Raw genomic sequence first — 14,956 nt, forward strand, 5'->3', positions numbered from 1 at the left:
GTTGGCTATGCTAACACCAAAAATTAAAAAAGTAGAAATAATTGAATTTCACTCTATTTCGTTCACTACAAAATAAATTTAATTTATACCTTAACCTCAATAACACGTGGTAATCAGGCTATTGTCGGTTTACCATTGCAGCAGGGTTGCCAACTCTACGTCTTTTTACGTAGATCTACGTACTTCAAGCCTTTCTTGCAAACCTACAAACTTCAGTCCCAGAATCTACGTATTTTCTATCAAAATTGTTCATAGCAGTGCCATCTATTGTTTACTTACTCAATCTAATCGAAAAGTATCGACATCTATTAGATTCTTTTGGAGTTAACAGATAATTGTGACTTTCAATTAATTATAGACAAATAATTAGCAATAAAATAAAATTGCGACTATAATTAAAGATCTAAGCTATCCTATCTCTCAAGTTGGACCAGACTGCTCATGGTATGCCAATTAAATTTAACATCGGTTAATTAGTTTAGGAGTCCATCGTGGACAAACATCGTGACATGAGATTTATATATATAAGATGGGGTCTGACGCGTTTCCTTTAGTATATTGTAAGCGACTAAAATAAGAAGCTTAAATTGATTGAAACCATGTCAGTAATAGACGACTAATTTGATCGGCGCTCGTTAGTCACTGTATTGTCATTATTCGCATTTTGTTGTCAATGTTAAAGGTTTTCAACTGTCACTGTAACTGGAGAGCGCCTTTATTTTGTTTTTATTATTTTAAGCATTGCTAACGGAAGATCAGACGTTAAACAACGAAAAGAGAACACTAAAACAAAACCGTTTTTCTTTGCATTGGTACTGCGAACGGACTCGTGTTTGTGCAAGGTTCACTTTTAATGGTAGAAGGTGCTCCGTGGAAATCAAGTATTTTGCAAAAGAATTTTATTATCTTGGTATTTTTTAAAAATTGAACATAAGCCCTTTTTATGAATACATTGACAGAATGTTATATTTGCCGTTGTGATAACACTATAATATATCACGCTAAGGCAAAACTAGTTAAATTTTGACGAACCTTGAATAGTATTTCATATCAGTAGCTTGGTATGGAGTCAACACTTGATCACAATAAACTAAAGACTTCTTGGGACTGAGCACAAATCATAAGTTTTTAATAAACTATATTTGCCTATTTTTGTACTACGATAATAACTAAACAAATTTTCACTGCTTAAGGCTAAATGTTGATAATTACATTTTTAGGACAATTATCTAATTGTTAAATGATATATGTATTTACATCATAGGCAGCGTTGGCTCCCTTAAATTATTTGAGTACCTTAGACTTGAAATGGGCCCTACACGTAAGCGTTTTTTTGTCATCTGTTTTGTGATCATTTTGATAATTTGCTTGTTGAGAATATTACTCTGGAATTCAGCTCTGCCATTTTGGACTGTAAGTACGTTCTTGTATTATGCTAGGGATTTTCGCAATTAGCCTTATTCCTTATCGAATGCTGTGCTTATACATACACAGTTTGGCACAGTTTTATCGATTAAACTCGTTTTTGGTAATTGTTTACAAGTGCGGTCCACGCTAAAAACAGCTTAAAAAAATAGAGTAAAATATGCAAGTGTTGTGTTTTTTCTAACATTTCGAAATCCGTTGGCGGAAAGTGAAAATTTTGCACGGTTTTTTTTGTTATTAACAATTAAAGATTCGATTTGTAGTACAAATTCGGACGACTGCAATAATCGGCACATCACATGCAAATACGGTCACTCAGATCCGAATTTGTACTACAAATCGAATCTTTAATTGTTAATAACAAAAAAACCGTGCAAAATTTTCACTCTCCGCCAACGGATTTCGAAGTTTTAGAAAAAAACACATCGTTTCCATATTTTACTTTATTTTTTAAGCTGTATTTACCGTGCACCGCACTTGTAAACATTTACCTTTTTTTAGCTGTGGACCGCACTTATACACAATTACCATATTACCCAAGAAAGCAAGCTAGCTTCAGCGAGTATGTATACCCTTGCAGTCATCGAATTTATAAAGAAAACAGGATTTGTGCCCAATTTTAGTTTAATCTTTAAAATGTAAGCTATGAAATGTACCATACAAATGTACATAAATACATATATGTATGTACATAGTTCATCCAGGGGCGTACGCAGAAAAAATTCTGCGTAAGCCTCTAAGTTTATCTCTAGATTTGCAAATATTCCATAATTTTTTTTATTTCTTCAAACAAATATACGATAAAGTTTTTTGATCTTTATATAATAGGCACGATTTTAGTTTCCGAGGCGCCAAGATTTGACATATTTTGGTTAATTGGCCCAAAATAAACACTTTTTATTAACAATATTTTTCGATAGCTCCAACCGCTTACGAGATATCGAGCCTTAAATGTCGGATTGTAGTGCGGCCGTTACACTAGAAAATTTTTTTTAGAAAAATTGGCGGAAATTTTATTTTTATAAAATTTACTTTAAAAAAGTAATACAGCATATATATCAATGCAAAAGTGCGCGCGCAATTATATATTATTTTTTGAAGTAATTGTTATAAAAAAAAATTAAGCTAAAAACTGAAAAAAAATAAATAAGTGTCCGTCTTCGGAAAAATATGTGCAATAAGTAGGGGAATGTTGTCAGGGTTGGGTCATTGTCAGAGTTGGGCCATCTCAATATTTCGAATATTCGTTCTAGTACCTTCTGTTTGTGGGTGTCTAGAAACTTCTATCAGTCACTCGAAACTTTTCACGTGACCACTTATTTCGGGACTTCATTTTTCTACGTGTCGTTGTCCTGTGAAAAATAAGTGCTCGAAAAAGTTTTTTTAACCTGGTCGAAAAGGTGGAATAACACAAGATTACAACATGTCATCCGCAAAGTGAGCATAAAAATACGTTATATAGGTGTTATATTACAAAATACTAAGATATAGTTTCATTGATAGATATAGTTTGGCTATATCATACCATAATAGATTAATACCGCATGTCGTCAGGGTTGGGCCACTTTTGTAGTCAGGCTTGGGCCATCAAAATTTGTACATTTTATTCTTGTATTTTCGATTTTTGTTGTAATATTTAAGGTTTTTGTAGCAAAAATATGCAAAATAAATTAAATAGATTTCCTTAAAAAAATATTTCGATGGATTGAAAGAAGATGAATTATTTTTATCTTTTTCTTTAGTGTTTCTCGCTACAAACGAAAAAACAACTCTGAATAATTTGATATTTACTGTAAAATCCCAAATAATTAAATAAATGAACAAAATAATTTCAGAGTTACCTGTATTCAATTTTATTCCACCACGTTACGATATTGTCAACGATTTTCTGAAAGTGGCCCAACCCTGACTACATGGGCCAACGCTGACTAAATTTTTTTTTTTTTTTTCAAACGCCTATAACTTTTTTTGTTTTTGTTTTTTTATTCTCTATTTTTGGTGAACACTTTCTCTTGCTTGTACCTTTCCAAAAATGTATAAACTTATTCTGAATTGTCATTCGTTCAGAACTTATGGACATAGGTCAAAAAATGGCCCAACCCTGACAACATTCCCCTAATTTCGCCCGCTACCAGCCCGCACTATAATCCGACATTTAAGTCTCAATATCTCGTAAACGGTGCGAGATATCAAAAAATTTTCTTTATTAAAAAGAGTTTATTTTGGCCCAATTAACCAAAATATGTTCTCAAATCTTGGCGGCCCGGAAAATAAAATCTCCCAATATAATTTTTCCTTTCCCATAGGAGCCTTCTAATACAGTCGACTGACTTACATATATGCAATAACTACACAACTTTTGGAACAATTTTAGCGAAATAGCTTTAAGGTGGTCATTCCATGTGATGGGATCAAAAATCAATTGTTTTTCATATTCTTAACATGTCTAGAATAAGGTAGCTAAGTGATTTTTTCAAATTCCAAGTTTCCATGAGAAACTTCAAAGCGTTGAGTTGGAATTTTGAACTCGTTTTTCTCAAAACTATGTTTTTCTAATTTTCCACAATCGTATCTCAAAAAGACCTTGTCCGAATGACAATGAAATTTTCAACGAAATTTCCAAATTTAGATTTTTTTTTGCGAAGAACACACAAAAAAAAAGGAAGCTTTCGCAACTTTTATTTCAAATGTCTACAAAAAGTCAAATTTTTTTATTTTATATTCGTTTGAAAATAGTGGGTTTAGGCTTACAGATTAAAACGCCGTTTTTTTTGTTCAGATAAGCCAATCGGCTGAAATTGCGCACAAGTGCCAATCTCATTTATTCGAGTCCGAGTTGTTCAGAACGCTCTAACTTAAGTTCTGTATAATATTTTTTGCTCAAAATTTATATTTTTACTGTTGTATTACATTTTTATATTTTTTGATTGTTCATATGTTCATATGACCGCAATATGATATAGTCGACAGATTTTTATAACACTGTATATTCCAAAATTATGCTTGTCTGATGAAAAACAAAGATGTTATAAGTTTATTTCCTTTAATTCTATACAGATTTTTATATCTTTGCTATGGCATTTAATTGGAAATTCGATAGTAGTTAAAAAACACCATCTGTAAGAAATCAAGTCGATATTATCAAGTACAACGGAGTGATAACTTTTTTTTCGATCTCTCGTCTGGGAGCTTCTTGATATAGTTATCCGATCCGGCCCGTTTCGACTTATATACCGCAATGCAATAATTACACAACTTTTGGAAAAGTTTCAGCAAGATAGTAGTTTAGATAGAAACAGATAGATGGAAAGACGGACCGACATACAGACGTAATTCGATTCAGACCGTGTATACTTTATGGGGTCTGAAGTGTATCCTTCACTGCGTGGAAGTTAAAATACCCTTAGCAAGGGTATAATTATCTTGTCATTCACCGTTTTCATTAGGAGAACTTTGTAATATTTTTTTTTAATATAATTTTCTGCTTATCCGTTGGGGAATTATCTTCCTTGTTAAGAAAGGTTCTCACCTTGTGGGGGAAAAAATTTCAGATAAAAATTTTAAAAATTATAAGAGTTACAGGCCACGGTCATTTGAAGCCAAAACTTTAAAAGCGTTTTAGCCAAAAATATTGAAAACTGTTAATTTAAGAAAATGATAAATGAAAATAACGCGAAAATCGTTTTTTCAAAAGCTAATAACTTTTGCAATTTCAATTTGTTTTTTTGATCCTATTTATTTTATGCATAATACAGTTTCCACAGTATTGAAACCAATGCTGGTTTCCGAACCAAAAAGGCCTGGGCTCGATTCCGAGGCTCCCCGGAAAAATTAACGGCTTTTTTTTTCCAAAATCTCCATAATTTCCATGCTTTACCGCTCACTAAACAATAACAACACAAATTCGGTTCCCCGGACCCATACACCCCCTCATCCACGTACTATGGACACGACAATAAAACTTTGGCGCTAGGTGGCAGCCCCACCACTAGGATAAGTTGTTTCTGGCTTATCACTAGTTCTGTCGAAAACACCAAAGATTAATGAATCCTCTACAAGTTGTACAGACCCTATGCTCCCAGGTAGAGTGAAGAAGGTAAATTATCCCATAGGATAAATCGAAATATCATTCATTTCGGCGACCGTGAAAGGACATCATTGCTTTTGTAATAAAGTTCAAGTTCAAGTAATGGCTTACACTTGGCGTAATTTTGCAAGTTCGTTTGAGAAATGTCAACTATGGGTTTAAATGTTTGGCAACAAGATAACGGTCGCGCATCTATATTCTTATACCTAATTAATCTCTGAGAATATTTCAGCGTGGAGCAATCATATTCAATTTTACACTTTGCATCATTTCAAACGGCAATTGGCATTGCACCAAACCTTTGACCAAAGCAAAATGCAAATATTGGAGCACCTTTTCTCGCTTTTTACATATTTCGGCACTTCGTACATTTGCAATTCAGAGTTAGAAATTAGAATTAGAAGAAAAAGCCAGTTTATGAAAAGTACTTAGCCTCCAAAAGAAAAATGAAAATTTTGGAAAAGTGGCGATTAATTTCTCAACATAATCTCCTTTTAGCTCGATACACTTGTCCCAGCGATGCTCAAGCTTCTTTAACGCGTCTGAAAAATACGTTTTCTCGAGGTCTGCAAATTAGGCCTCTGCGGCGTCGACGACCTCATCATTCGACGCAAATTTCTGTCCAGCGAGTAACTTTTTCAAGTTTGGAAACCAAAATAAGTCAAACGGGGCCAAATCTGGAGAATATGGTGGATGGGGTAGCAGTTCGTAGCCCAATTCGACCAATTTGGCCGTGGCGAGGGCGGAAGTGTGAGCCGGTGCGTTGTCATGATGGAAAATCGCTTTTTTCTTCGCCAAATGGGGCCGTATTTACTGCAATTCGGTGGCGAATCGGCCCAATAATTTGGCATAGTACAGCCCTGTGACCGTTTTGGCTTTCTCCAGGTATTCGATGTACACCTTGTGAATCACAGTAAATGGTGGCCATCACGGCCGATGGGACAGTCTTTGCCTTCTTCGGAGCAGGTTCGCCGGGTGAAATCCACTGTTCGTCGACTGTTCTTTGGTCTCTGGTGTATACCAGGGGATCCATGTTTCGTTGACGGTCACGAAACGACGGAGAATCTCCTTCGGATTGCGCTTAAAGAGCGTCCAGCACTGCTCTGAAGTAGTCTCACGGTTGCGTTTGTTGTCCGGAGTGAGCAAACGCGGCACCCATCGCGCAGACAGCTTTCTCATGGCCAAAATTTCATGCACGATATGACCCACGCGGCCTTTTGTGATGACTACTGTCTCAGCTATATAACGCATCTTCAATCGGCGGTCTGCCAATACGACATTGTGGATTTTTGTCACGTTATCCTCCGTGGTAGCCGTTTTCGGGGCACCTGGGCGTGGCTCATCAAAAACCAACGTGCGACCACGTTGAAACTCGTTGTACCAATTTTTGACGGTCGCCATCGAAGAAGAAGAGTCACCGTACACAGCATCTAAGCGCTCTTTGATTTCGCTGCGCGATTTCTTTTCAAAAAACAAGAATCGTATCACAGACCGATATTATTCTTTTTCCATTTTTCTAAAATCCGCGGACACGTCCGATTTCACACGCAGGTAAAACAAAACTACGAGCCCGATTCGGCTAAAATTTCGACAGTAGCCATCTACGAGAATGTACTACATGATAGTAAATTTCTCTTGCGATTGTAACGCCGTCGGGCGGTGAGGCTAAGGACTTATCGGACTGTTCTCGTATGAAGAATCTTATGAAAAAACAAGAAAGGAAGCTAGCCTCGGCAAGCCGAAGCTTATATACCCTTGCAGTCATCAAATATGTCGAACAAAATGCATAAAGGTTAAACAACATCGAAGCTAAGACGATTTTTCTATATATTTTTCATATTTTCGACTTTAGATCATATGGGAGCTATATGATATAGTTGTCCGATTTTGATCAAATTAAATTCGTAATTCAATAGTCGTAAGAAAACTCTATATTCCAAAAATCATACTCGTCTGATAAAAAACAACGATGTTATAATTTTATTTCCGTTATTTCTATATAGGTTTTTCGATCTTTTCTATGGCAGCTAAAAGATATAGTTGTCCGATTTTTATGAAACTTTTTTCTTAATATAAGAGTTGTAAATAGGTGATATTCAAAAAATCATGCTCGTGGGATAAAAAACAACGATGTAATCAATTTATTTCCATTAATTCTATATATTTTTCGAAATCTCCTATGACAGCTATATGATAGAGTTATCTGATTTTGATCAAATTTAATCCGAAATTCAATAACAGTTCGAAAACGCCATCTTGAAGAAATCAAGTTGATCTGATCAAAAACAACGGCTTGAGAATTTTTTATTTCGTTCTCTCGTATGGGAGCTATCCGATATAGTCGGCCGATCCGGCCTGTTCCGATTTATATACTGCGTGCAATGACTACACACCTTTTGGGAAAGTTTCAGCAAGATAGCTTTAAAACTGAGAGACTAGATTGCGCGGAAACGGACAGACGTATAGACGTATTCTGATTCTACTCGTGATGCTGATCAAGAATATATATACTTTATGGGGTCTGAGGTGTCTCTTTCACTGCGTTGCAAACTTCTGACTAAAATTATAATACCCTTCTGCTCTGCAAGGGTATAATGTGGAAGCCGATCATGGGGTGATTGCCACAGAGTTGAATTGCCACACGCACATTACAAGAAAGCTTCTCAAATCCAATTCATCATTGAGCTAGCAGACTCAGAAAACAAGAATAGAAAGGCCGTCCCATATGTCTTACTATATTGCTTCCTGTGGGCTTTGTGTGTCCTGGCGTGGGCTAGTTCTGCGGCTCGTACATCTTTTCTTTTTGGGTCTAAGGTGCGATTTCCACCACAGCATCCAGATTTCGGCGGTATCCCGTTTGTTCGGACCTTGCATTATAGCGATCAATAAACGACTTGAAATCTGATAGCAAACGTACATTTTGGCGAACGTGATAGGAAATCGGTTCTGTAATAAAGTTCAACTAAAGGCAATGGAACAATGAAACCTAATTACCCGATTTCCACTTTTGGTACTTTATTCTCTTTCTGGCAACATCTTCCTCTGGAAAGTGGAATCCAAAATATCAACGATTTGAATCTCACAGGAACGGTCACACACAGAAAAGATTTTCAGATCTCAGTTGGAAAATAATACCTGAAAATTGTTTACATTATCGTGCTAGGCAAACTGAGTTGATCTGAAAAAATTCAACTACTCTTATATAAAAAAAAAAAACAGCTTATTTTAGATCATGAAGATTCTGATAAAAAAAAAGGGGAAGCCGACAATGAGATGAGTACCGCAGACTTGGATCGCCCCAAGTATGAAGGGCGAGTTTTTCATCAAAACCAAGGCAGCCATAATAATACTATGCATAACCGCATTCACGCATATAGTAGAAGATGACACCTGACTTACCCAAGTCGAGATGTTTAACTATCTGCGCTCAGCTGTTTATCCGACACAGCCCTAAATGTTGTGTCTTCGTTCTAAGTTTCGGAGGAGCAGCATCCCAAGGCCTCTAGGAGCGGTAAGACAAGAAAGTATTCATTATCTTGAGCACAGGAACGTGGAATCCGCAGACGAAAATTCCCTGCGCGTTATATTGGACAAAGTTTCTTCACTGCTCGGGTCGTTCTTATTTACAATGTTCTTTAAAAGGTGGGTTCAGATACTTGACATACATACAATCGATCTATAGATTACTACACTTGGGACAACTGACCCGAAACGCCAAGTTGACATAGCGAATTCCAGGACTGCAGCTTACAATGAACGACCAAGGATCGTTCTTCAAAAAGGCGCCAGGAAAAATCAATAGAGAAGCGGCATGGCAGCTTAGAAAAGGCATTTGTCGCAGATTACATTATCGGCAAACGCCCCTCTGTGCAACCCCCCTGTGCATAAATTGCCCTTGCTAAGGGATTATGATAGGCAAATAGGACTGTGTGCGGATGATTGCTCTATACTTACTCCATAGAGACTATCGTTAGTCGGCGCCATCGACAGCGAGCGATCGTTTTTCTCAAACCATCGATAGTGTCGATAGTGCTATCGATAGTATGATACTTTAACTGTAAAAAAGCTATAAAATGAAATTTAAACAAAACTTTATTATAAGTGTTTTTTTCCTTTCCCCTTTCAAATATATGATTTTTATTTTGTGATGTGCAAAGGGGCCGTCCATAAACCTCGTGACGCTTCTAGGGGGGTAGGGGATTCATCAGAGAGTCACGCTTTGTTGTAAGGAGGTTGTAATTTGTATATGTGATGCGCCACATAGGTGGGAAGGGGGTCAAAAAAGCCGAAATCATCTGCGTCACTGAGGAATTATCAAAGCAGCTACAATAAGCCCTTGTTCGGCAGCAATTTAAAATCTTCCAAGTTTTCAACGCGTTGCATATACAAAACAGCGCCTATGGGACCTGTGGAGGAGTAACTACCTGCACACGCTTTAGATACGACCGAAAAGGACTACACCAGCGGCTAACAATAAGCCTGGTCATGTTGTTTTCATTCTTGAGGACAATAGCCCTCCTCAAGATTGGCCAACTTGACGCAACGTCAACGCTATCACCGAAGATAACAACAGGGTTCGTGTTTGCTTGGTGTTCTCTTGGTGCTTGAAAGACGTTTAACCTTTCAACGCCCGGATAATGTTCTGACCTTTTGAATGTTATTATTAAATATTTATTGTCCTTAAACTACCATATTACTCTAGCAATATTCTTGTTAGTATTACTTGTTCAAAACATGTATTTCTCTTTTTTTTTTAAGTGCGAAAACTTTATCCTTCGAAGTTCTTGTTCTCTCTCTCTACGCCTACACTTAACAGTGAGAGATTATAATTTGGCTTTCTCGACCCATTTGGATCTATTGTACCCCCTATCTGAGCTTAAAGCTCACCCATCAACCCGGTTCCTCCGATAAAGTCAAGGAGCTTTGTTGGGTCGATGCTTCCAGAGGTCCCAAGTGTAAGAAGCCTGGACCCGAGGGTTCTACTTCTCAGGCTACTTAGTGCTGGGCAGTCTGATATTATGTGTAGGGAGGTTTCCTCCTTGCTATCACAGAATCTGCAATTTCCATGTTAGATAGAAATAAATTGTTACAATATCCTCGAAGAACTTTGTGTCATCCAATATCATTATCCTCATTAAATTCAAATTCGCTAATAACGCAAAATTTTTTGCCTCTTTAATTTAAAAAAAATGCCACAATGAGCTGGAAATTGACAACATTTAATAACAAATCGTTCCATGCTATTATAGGGCAAAACATTCTTAAGGCAGGTTCTCACCTTGTAGGGCCGAAAAATTGACATTAAAAAAAAAAAATTGTTTTGAGAAAATGGTTAAAGATAAAAATCTAAAATTTTTAACTTTATTTGAAAACATATTTATTTTGCGAAAAAAAATTTTAAAATTGAAAAATCAAAAAAGGGGCGGGAGGGGGCGTTGCTCAGTTGCGGCAAAAAGGTGTCCCGCTTACGGAAGTGATTCAGCCAAAACGGGTAATCGGAAACACAAAACCCGAAAAGATTCTTAAGAGGGGGGTAAGGTTTTAAAAAATTTTTTTTACATTTTTTTTTTTTTTTTTCTGAATGACCAATGTGTCGAGAACATTGTGTAAAAATTTTGAGTCAATTAAAGTCAAACTAACAGAGTTACAGCGTTTTAAACAACCGTATTTGGACGTGCAACAACTACACAACTTTTGGGAAAGTTTCAGCACGATAGCTTTAAAACTGAGAGACTAGTTTGCGCGGAAACGGACAGACGGACAGACATACATACATATTTCGATTCTGCTCGTGATGCTGATCAAGAAGATATATACTTTATGGGGTCTGAGGTGTCTCCTTCACTGCGTTGCAAACTTCTGACTGAATTTATAATACCCTTTTGCTCTGCAAGGGTATAAAAAACTCTTCCTGATTACCTCGGGAAATTCATTTTCTTTACAACGCATATCACATTTTATTTTTAAGATGATCCGTTAACGCCCTATGATGTTCACCGCAAAACAACTTTTTCTTTGGGCGCTTCGGAAGATTAACCGCCACAGGCTTATTTCTTAATATTTTTGAATAATTTTTTTTCTAATACTCTTCAAAAGTAAAACAATAACATGTAATTAAGCTCAATAAAATACACTTACTCATTTCGACGCAAAAAAAAAAATCAAACATGGCCCTTTTTTTGGCCTTTAAAACCTTACACCTTACACTTGCATAAAATGAACTAGGATCAGAAAAAAAAATGAAAATTGCAAAAGTTATTAGCTTTTGAAAAAAGATCGATTTTCGCGCTTTTTTTTTCTCACTAGTTATTTTCTCAATTAAACAGTTTTCAATATTTTTGGATAATCCTAGTTCATTAGTTAAAGGAAATAATTAGGAACATTAAAAAAAAATTTGATGATGATTGGTTAACCCCAACGCCTTCAATTACTTCCGTAAGGTCCGAAAACGTGGTTCCGAGATAAACGCGTTTAAAGTTTTGGCTTCCAATGGCCGGTGGTCGACATGTGCACCATGTAAGGGCCTGTAACTTTTGAAATATTTCAAATTTGGATCTGAAACTTTTTGAGAACATTTTCGGAACATATATCTATACGATAAGCAAAAAAAAAAAATCTATTTTTTTTTGCCACAAGGATAGAACCTGCCTTAAGCCATTAAATGCTGTTATTGATTTTTGTCAGAATACTATTACATATGAACTATTATATACATAGTTCACCATACTCTGAACCAATTAAAAGAGATAATACAATACAGAAAATTCTTTTAAATAACACTGTCTTACAAAGATTTTGCAACGGAGATGGGGTATATTTTTTTGGGTTGGGGGTGACGAAAGACTACAAAAAGCGTCAAAAAAAGGGTTAGTTAGTTGTAGAAATTTCGCAGTAGAGGCAATTTTTAATTTTTCGCCTTTCTTACAAGTATTAGCTACAAAATTTTTTTGAATTTTGTAAGACTGTGTAATTTAAATCAAGAAGAAAACAATGCTCTGACTAAAATTTTAAGTAGATTTAAAACATTAATAATTCTTGAAGGTCAATGTCTTAGCAATACATACATTATCAAGCATCAGATAAAAACAGTAGTAGATAAACCTGTATATTGTAGGATTTATAGATACCCTCAAATACATGAGCAAGAAATATACAAGCAAATTAAAAAAAATGCTACAACAGGGAATAATTCGTAAAAGCAATTTCCATATAATGCCCCTTTATGACTTGTACCAAAAAAACGCGATAGCAAAGGAACTAAAAAAATGGCGTATTGTTATTGATTTCCGCAAATTAAATGAAATCACAGTAGATGACCAGTTTCCTATCCCAAATATAGAAGGTATATTGGATAAGTTAGGAAGAGCGCAATATTTTTCTACTAAAGATCTCGCGAAAGGCTTTCACCAAATTCTTGTTCAGGAAAATGATAGGGAAAAGACAGCGTTTTCGACCCCTCTCGGGCATTACGAGTTTAATCGGATGCCATTTAGGCTCAAAAATGCCGCTGCTACATTTCAAGTCGATCTGATCAAAAACAACGGCGTTAGAATTTTGTATTTCAATCTCTTGTACGGGAGCTATCAGATATAGTCGCCCGTTCCGACTTATATACTGCGTGCAACTGTGGCGTAGATAGCTTTTTGATATGGGGGGGGATATGACTCAGAATATGTGTTTCTTTTTCAATTTTGAGAGTTTTACCATTAATTGCCGTATTGCACATTGAGACAAAATAAATATTGGCGCTTCAAAAATATTATGCTTCCATTAAAACACATGCCTGGAAAAAATTCGATTTTATCATCTTATAATTCTCAGACCCAAGGGGGGGGATTGATCCCCCTGATCCCCCCTATCTACGCCACTGGCGTGCAATAACTATCTGAGAACTAATCTGAGAGACTAGTTTGAAGAGAAACGGACAGACAGACAGACGGACAAATGGTCAGACAGACAGACGTACAGACGAATTTGGATTCAGATCGTAATGCTGATCAAGAATACTCTATATACACTTTATGGGGCCTGAGGTGTCTCTTTCACTGCGTTGCAATCTTCTGACTGAAAATATAATACCCTTTTGCTGTGAAAGGGTATAAAAATAATGTTGTAAAGCATTTGCCTAGGCGTTTATCATTTCGTTATGGTTCGTCCTGGTCATGCCGCAGCCTAAATAAAATCACTAAATTCAAATCGTAACGTAATTCAAATTCTCGATGTTTGCCTTTTGTTTTGCTATTTGCCCTGCGCGGAAACACTGTTCTAATTGTCATTTCTAACTATTTTTGCACTCTTTCGCTTATCGCTTCCTGGCCTTTGTCCACGGCAAGCTGCTATATAGTTCGATTTGGTACTCGCTTACAAGAAGGCACGATCGCTGATCGCCTGCCTATTCCTTCGCGTTATATACTTTCGTCTAAGGCACAGACAAATCGGTCTGCTTGCTAACATATCCTTTCGCTGCAAAAAGGCACAGACAAATCGGTCTGCCTGCCCATCATACTTTCGGCTATTTAAAAGGCACAGACAAATCGGTCTGGCTGCCTAATTCAAACCTACATAAACACTAACTGTGTGAATTTAAGGCCTTGGTGCCAGTTAATAAATAAGTGCAATTTAGTTCGATATTTGTGCGGTTTTATTTGCTTGGGCACCACCAAAAGTAATGGTTAGTAAAAAAGCTTACTGACCCAACAATGGAAATATATATATAAATGCTTTTTTTATATATATCGGAAAAGTATAATATATTGTAAAGCAGCCAAACAAAACTAGAGAAATAGTCTAGTGTAGTCGATTTCTACATTTGAGTTCTAATTGCAAGGGTATATAGCTTCGGCTCGCTAAAACTTGCTCCCTTTTTTTATCCATTTAGAGTTTTGTGAAACATTACTCTGTTTCTATTGCTTTAAAACCTTTAGTATTGATATTCCTCTGGAAAATAAATAAGCGGATTGCTTGTAGATTTGATTTATTATTTTTGTATTCTTTTTTACCTTTTAAATTATTATTAGAGATGCCACGAATATTCGGCTACTATTCGGTATTCGGCCTATTCGGCCACTTAGTTTGGTATTCGGTATTCGGCCGAATAATAGGTACTATTCGGCCAAATGCTGAATAGTAACAAATCATGGAAAAAAAACACATCCCATTAATCAAAACTTGTATTTATTATCAAATTAGAATATTTTAAAAGGCACAACTTGTGACTTTTTTAAAAAAATTTTTTTTTTTCTTTCATATTTCGGTAGATTCCACCTTTAAAAATAAGATATTAAAATTTCAAATCGATATCTCAAATAGTTTTTGAGTTATAGCAGTTTTAAGAGCAGCCGCTCGTATAACAGTGAATACGATCAGCATTTTCCGAATTTGCTGCAGTGATTACTCAAAAACTAGTGATCCGATCACTACCAAATTTTTTTACATGTTCTTTAT

General features: G+C 36.1%; 1 protein-coding gene across 5 annotated transcripts in view; it reads left to right on the plus strand.

The window, feature by feature from the left end:
- The first annotated feature begins 962 nt into the window (after nt 1-962).
- The window catches only part of LOC108100585 (gamma-interferon-inducible lysosomal thiol reductase), a 43,715-nt gene continuing 29,721 nt past the window's right edge, over nt 963-14,956 (plus strand). The window contains exons 1-2 of one of the 5 annotated variants that reach the window (XM_043208877.1): nt 975-1,061; nt 1,265-1,413. In XM_043208877.1, coding sequence (XP_043064812.1) covers nt 1,309-1,413 — 105 coding nt within the window. In that variant the 5' untranslated portion in view covers nt 975-1,061; nt 1,265-1,308. Of the gene's footprint in view, nt 1,062-1,264; nt 1,418-1,876; nt 2,064-14,956 lie in introns of those variants that run through there. The other 4 variants (XM_043208879.1, XM_043208878.1, XM_043208880.1 and 1 more) reach the window with 4 other exon arrangements.

The sequence above is a fragment of the Drosophila ficusphila genome, unplaced genomic scaffold, assembly GCF_018152265.1.
Source record: "Drosophila ficusphila isolate 14025-0441.05 unplaced genomic scaffold, ASM1815226v1 contig_758, whole genome shotgun sequence".
Lineage (NCBI taxonomy): Eukaryota > Metazoa > Arthropoda > Insecta > Diptera > Drosophilidae > Drosophila > Drosophila ficusphila.